Here is a 7,317-nt window from a genome sequence, read left to right on the forward strand (position 1 = left end):
AGAAGTACTTAGAAAGAAAATTTTAGGACATAAACATTTTAAGTAAGATTTCCATGAAAATAATTAGATTTAAGTATATCATGTATACCCTTCTTGTTCCTTTCTCCTTTTCCCTCTATCCACGTAGAGTATAAAAGTCATGCAAGAATACTACTTAGGAAAATCTTGAATTATTGGTAATGGCTAACATTTTAGGGTTCTTAACATTGGCTGTCAGTAACTTGAGAGCTTAAAGGGCATCGTCTTTCCCAGAGACAAGATAGTAAAATGATTCTGTGGTCAAAAGAATTGAGACACATTCACAGGTAATTGAGGTACATCCCTTTCATTGGAGCATCTCAAAGCTCTCAGAGGTCCTGTCTTAAAGAAGACGATTTTACTTTGCCTGACCCTGGCTTTCCAAAACTGGCCTGAGTCTCTTTCTTGCATTTTCGTAGGAAACACTTTGATAAACACTGCCTGAGCCAAATTGAGCTGGCTGTTAGACACTCATTTAATATTAATGACCTGACCAATGTTCATTTCAACATATATTAAGGTTTAGGGCTTCATGTTTTAAAAATCATGGTGACTGTAATTAGATATTTGAAATGTTACTGACAAAATACATTCCTCAGTTGCAGGGAAATTTTTTTAAGTAAACAACTTACTTTTTTAAATCTATTTTCTCCTCATCAGCCGATCCAGTTTAAATGCCAAAATGGAAGAGTGTGTTAAACTAAACTGTGAACAACCTTATGTGACTACAGCAATAATAAGCATCCCAACACCTCCAGTAACCACCCCCGAAGGAGATGACAGGCCAGAATCTCCTGAGTACTCAGGAGGAAATATTGTCAGAGTATCTGCTTTGTAAGACAATTGGAACCAGGTCTAAGAGAATTTGAGCTCTGGCTGTGGAAAGAATTCCAATGTGGAAGAAAGAAGAAACAATAAACCTTTTGCAGATGAAAACAGCAAGGCAAGAAGGTTGGCAGTGAAATAAAAACAAAGCTTCCAAACTTGAGGATGGAAATAAAACCACCAAATGGCATTTCTAGACAGAGTCTGACCTGTTCTACAGAGAAGTAGTCTGTGACCCTTTGACTTTGTGATTGAGCACAATGAAATGCCGCCTAGCGATGCTTCTTATGATCTGAACTCTTTTTTAATAAAATAAATAAAATAAATCTTTGAACATAATGTTCCAGTTGAATGCAAAACAAAAAAATATGGAAAACATTTTGATAAAAATTTTTCCTGTTAAAACCATGAACATTGGCTATGATGAAGATTATTACGTATTAAAAAAAAACTCATACAACACATTTGTATTGACTGAAGGAAACCATCATAATGCATGCTAGAATTCTTTGGAGCAGTGATCTCAGTGTCCTTATGTTGTCTTCAGAATAGGCATGATAAATTATAATTGTAGAAAGGGGGACTTTCTGTGCACTTACAACAAGCTGATTGCTCATGTTCCATGGTGGGCTGTGCAAATTAACTCCTTTCAGAGCTGCGGTATTTCTCATGGGGATGCTCATTAGTAAATCTAAAGCGTTCGGATAGTTCAGTATTAATTATCATTTTACCTTGCACCTAGATACTGTTACAACTGCAATAATTCATTGTACACCTGTTGTATCAGGAATCAGGATTTTTGTTGTTGTTGTACTTTCCAGATCCTCATAGATACAGTAAGAGCCACATACATAGAGAAACTTCTGGTGTGGCCAGATTTTAGATAACTTTTTAATCCAAAACTATTGTGCCATAAATGTTTTTCAGTAATATTCTTTGGTCCTCTGTATTCGTGTGACAGTGCATTATCTGTTCTTGTATTTCTATAGCACCTTTTCGTGGGTTTATCGTCATCAACTGGACTAACGTTTTGTAGCTCAAATGACTTTCCTACTTTTGTATTCCCCCACATATTAGCTTGTAAGTAGATTACCATCATCAATCCCCTTGTCAAAAATTAGGAAAAAGGAGTTGACATCTATGAATGATCTCTAACTTCTTTGCTGTTAGGGAAAAGCCCAGACACTGGATATATCGTTCTGTGTTTCAGGCAAAGAGTAGGCTGGGATGAATATCACAAAATCGGTGATCCCAGAGTCTCACTTGATGTATTATTTATTTTACTTTAGATCTCGAATACATTTTGAGAATAACTAATGTGAATTGAAATGCAGAGATAAACTAGAGTGCTTTATGTAGCAATATTTGTTGAAAGCACGCTTTCTATGCCGTTGGAGAAGGCAGCACAAATTTATCTGAGGAAGGCTCCTGTAGACTGCAAGGAGCAATTTTCTCCACTAAATCAGGAGGATAGGAGTTTGACGATGCAAAGTTGATCTCTATGTACATTGAAGTGAAAAGTCTTTATACCTTTTCACCTTTAAACTATATCAGCAGACATGTCTGCACGTGACAGTGTAAAAAAGTTGTATGTCAAATGAAAAGTTTCGTTCATTCCAAACCACCACTGTAAGAAATAAAGTTTAGCTTCTGTACATGGAAAGAATTAATAATTATCCCTCTACTATAGAGATTTTAAAATGCTTATCATAATTTATCATAAAAAAGACTTAATCCAACCATTTTCGAGTAAAGCCAGAAATTCTTGCTTCCCATTTCTAGAATAGCTTCTAGAACAGTGCTGTGCACACAGTAGATATTAATAAACATTTGCTTCATAAAAGTAAGGCAAACTCTACTATCTCTCGGGAAGAACTGGCTTTATACCTAGTATGTCTTTTAAAAAGTTACTAATCTTCCTGGAGCGTGAATATTAACAATTATATTAACACCTGCCTCATGTCACTTTATGCTTCTAGAGAAAATATATAGTGAAACTTCTTTGATGGCAGTGGTTGAAAAACTTCCTAAAAAGTAGACTAAGGAAACCACAATCAGGAATACTTAGGTCTTTTGATTCCCAATGAAAAGTTCTATTTTCATGTTCTTAATACTACATTTAAAAAAAACGAAGTTAGATGATTTCAGTTGACAATTCTGCCTCCTTTTCAACTTATCGTTTATCCCAAACTATTAATTTCTTTAGATTTTTGGAAAAGAAAAAAAAATTTTTGGTGTTTTAGGTGATTTAAAAATCTACTGTGTTGGTGGTGAATGACTATTGATGACTGTGTTAAGTGCATCTGTATCGTAAGTGAAATGTAATTATTTCTGTGTACCATATGGAGTAACCAAGGTCATTGTTTTTGGCAATTTTGTTTGAAATTCATATATCTTATTTCAAAGGATAGCATAATACCTGCATTATGCTGGAAAAAAATAGACCTTTGGAGAATACTTAAATAAAACATGTGCATGCTTGAACAGGACAACATGGTTGACTGTTGCTCTTTTTTCTTACACTCCCTCCCTTTCCAAAATCTAGGCTACATCATACTCATATTTGGGGGAACCTTGTAACATGTACAAACTCAAAGAACCCGTCAATTGTGAGTAACACTTAAATCTGAACAGTGGAGATAGTAGATTTCTGCCAACAATGGGAACTGAGGAAGAGACTTTAAGAAACAAAAAAGTTAATATCACCTAAAGAGTGTCACTGCTTTAGATGATAGTTTTTGGAAATATGTTGGCAAGTACAACTCCATAGCTACTAATTTAAGTATATTACAAGGTTTTGTTGGTCATTACCAAAAAAGGGTAGTATGTTTAAAATCAGTTGTTTTTGTATATGTGATATTTTTAGAATGCTTTCTGCAATGTATGACCCAGTTTATTAGCCAGTACCCTACATCCCACATGCCTCTTGGACAGCGTGGTCCACAGAGAAGTAAGGCTGGTGCCTGAACCTTACATACTTCTTGACTACCACTACTTAAACAAAGTGAAGCTCTGAGTTGATGACATTGGTGAGAACTCAATCAGATTCCCAGCCAAAGACTCTTTTCAATTTAGGAAACAAAGTGTTATATTTGTCTAGCTATATGTGTGTGTATATGTATATTTATATGTATTTATTCATATACCTACACATAGATTTTTATTCCTTTTTTTTTAATGCACATCTGACGGTTTCTCTTCAGGAGGAAACAAAAAACAAGGAAATTTTAAGAGATTATCAGAAGAGGGGAAAATTCAGAGTAAATCACAGACAGTGATTCTGAATAGTGATAACTAGTGATGCTCTTGGTGGATAGTCTCTTTTTGTTCCTGTTAATTCTTTTCTTTTATAGTCTTTGATTTGTTGAGATCCCAATCCTGCGTTAAAAAGGTTTAACACACCTCCCTATTCCTTCAACTGAGTTACAGTGTTGGCTTGGAAATAGCCTCCAGGGAGTTATATCAGTGGCTGCCGGCACCATTACTCAAAAGAATAAAAAGGGTTCTTCATATCAAATACATGACTCCTCAGAGTTTCATAAGAAAGGCATCTCCTCTTCCCTGGAGTGTTATTAGGTGTTTGTTTTATTAACTCACAGGTACAAAAATGATTGCTCTGCACTGTGTAAATTTCATCAGAATTTTCAGCACAATTGCATAGGCACACTGTACTTTAAAAAAAAATAAGAGCTTAAGTTAGATATACATCAGCTGGTTGCGTTTAGGGTAGCAAAACATTCTCAAAAGAGTAAGATATTTTACATGTGAGGAATTATTACTTTTGAACAACAGCGTATTTGCTTAAGAGAATTATAAAATGTATTTATTGCAAAAGTTTTCAGTGGAAATAATATTACATCACTATCTTCTAATTCTTTGTTCTTTACTGTCCACTTTACCTTTTCCCTCCTTTCTCTTCAAGCCATTCTTTTACTAGATTATTCTCTCCCTTCCCCTAATCATTTTCCCCTGCTTTTTTTCTATGGAAATCCACTAGGTAACTACTGCCCATTCTATATATAATTCAAATTCTTGAGTGCATCACATGGGTCAGACATTGTGATAGGTGTTGGGGAAATAGAGATTAAAAATCCAAACCAAATCCTCTCCTCAAGGAGTTATATACTGGAAAACAGCTTAACATGCTCTCTGCTTTACGCTGCTAGGCATAGTCTTATACTGCAAGTATTTTTCTTTCTGCCATAATAATTTTTTCTGCTTCAATCTGCTGAAAACATGTCTTTGAAGGAGGCTACATTGAGATAATGTTCTTCAAAGTACTTTCTAAAACCCTCCCATCATATGATTAAAATCTTTGTGTGGGCCATGGTCCTCTTTCTATGGGGATGCAGGAAAGGGCACATGAATCCCCACCTGCCTGCTTGGAGAGAGATCAGAAAACAAGGCAAGGCAAAACAAAACAAGAAAAGAGGCCGAACTTCACATTTATGATGTGAGCATGGTAAAAAACTAGACTTCCCCAAGTTTGCACTCTGCCCTTCCTACCAGCGCCCCAGATTATAAAGAAAACTATTGAAATAGCTTTGCAGGAAGAGTCTCACATAACACTGCTGTGAATCCTACTGCCCCTCCCCAAATTCATTCATCTGCTTAATCCCCTTGAAATATCTGAGAGACACTCTGACAATAAGAGCAGCAGGTCTAGAAAGGAAGGTGAGTTTGTAATTAGCAGCACTCACCAAAAAGGTGGGCCCAGGTGGTCTGTGTCAGTTCCAAGGAATGAGCCGGGCTGAAGAAGGGTATTGAAGGAAGAGTATCAAAGATGTGGAAAGAGATTTAGAGGAACCCTAGAACAAAGATGTGGGTGTTGACACGGGCTCAAGGTGGTAGAGAGGCATCTTTGGGCTTTGATTCTAAATTCAAAGCCTTTTTGACTTTAATCAAGTTAGAGCTTTGTTAGAGCTACAAATCGTAACACCAAAAGGTATTATCTTAATCTATTATCAGTTTTTACTATTCAGGCATAGACAAATTGCTCAGAGATCTCCTGGGCTCCCTGTACAACAGAGAACAAAACCCTAAAAGAGCAGAATATAGAACTGGTACTGAGAAATGGGAAAGAGATTTGAAAGAGCCAAAGCATGAACCTTGACCTTGGCAAGATGAATCTGTTAAATTTCCGAATCAGAGGCACTGGATATAAAATTTTAAAAAGTAAAAATGTCATGCTCATCACATGTTTCCATACGACTTATCTGGACTTCATGAGCATTATTTTTATTCCCAGCCACCTGGTAAGGAACCAATGGACAAGCCACAGAAGTTAAACCTGAAGCTGCCCTTTCTAATACACAGTTTCTTTCTTCTGTAAGTTCACAGTGAACAGTAAACAATTATGATTATAGCCACCATGAAAAGATAACAACAGTAATAATGACTGCGAACTTCTACTGTGTTCTGAATATATACCAGGCACTATGCTCATGACTTTATATGTATCAGTCCATTAAGTAATTATATTATCCGAATTTCTGTTGAGAAAACTTTAACACTGAAAAATGATGGCTCTGAAAATTCCTATTCAGATAATATAAATTTTTGAATTAAATGATGTATTTCTGGATAAAGTTCCCTTTTGTAGAAATATAGATGACATTTGTTTTTCTAGTGTAAAATAGAACTTAAAGAAAATGGGGGCAGGAAGAAGCCTGGTTATAACCATGCTGTGTTGGTTGCAATGTCATTATCAAAGACAATCACTGTTTCTTCCCATTTTCATTGTTCTAAATTTCTCTTATCTTGAAAAGCATGCTACTAATAGCTATTCCTGATTGACTATTGGTGAATTAAAATAAAAATGAAACCTAGCTGGGAAATATACCAGTGTCCTAGTTGACAAAGATTTTTCCAACAACCCCATAGCGTGGCATACACACTGAGATAATTTTCCAGTAACAAAAATAATGATGTGTTAGGACATCCATTATCTCTCACTTGCTTCCCTTTTTGAACAAGGCCTGCCAAAATGTTCAAGGTTGTTGATCAGGGCTGTGGTGATGACTGTGGCATCTCATTGGCTCATAACTCATCTCCTGGAGGCATATAATAATGGAACAGAAATGTTTTGGAATTCAGGTCAATAACCACAGTTCCCATCTTTCATTATCTTTTATATTTTCCTCAGATTCTTGTAGGCAAAAATCCCAGAGGATGGCTATGAAGTGCCCATTGGCATGTGAAATAAGGTGCAGAGAGATTTGGATTGGCAACATAACTGTATAATTCAGTATCCCAAATTAAGATGATATAACTTAAAATATCCTTGGAGTTTCACATCTTCACAAAGAATTCCAAAATTTTTCTGCAGGTCGTTGATAGTTTTTATTTGCTCCTAATAAAATACAGAGCTTCAATAAAGGTGTAAACACAGACATTTGATTTATATAGAACTGTAGAAAATTTAATGTACCTTTTAAAATGGTACTTGGGATATAACTACTTGTCATAAAACTT

The 7,317-nt window shown here is 35.6% G+C and overlaps 1 protein-coding gene across 1 annotated transcript in view; it reads left to right on the forward strand.

Annotated features, from left to right (window-relative positions):
- KCND2 (potassium voltage-gated channel subfamily D member 2) overlaps positions 1-3,335 on the forward strand; it is a 493,576-nt gene extending 490,241 nt beyond the window's left edge. The window contains exon 6 of the mRNA XM_060632969.3: positions 679-3,335. Coding sequence (XP_060488952.1) covers positions 679-856 — 178 coding nt within the window. The 3' untranslated portion in view covers positions 857-3,335. The remainder of the gene's footprint in view (positions 1-678) is intronic.
- The last annotated feature ends 3,982 nt before the right edge of the window (positions 3,336-7,317 follow it).

Source organism: Panthera onca, chromosome A2 (genome assembly GCF_046562875.1).
Source record: "Panthera onca isolate mPanOnc1 chromosome A2, mPanOnc1 haplotype 2, whole genome shotgun sequence".
Classification (NCBI taxonomy): domain Eukaryota; kingdom Metazoa; phylum Chordata; class Mammalia; order Carnivora; family Felidae; genus Panthera; species Panthera onca.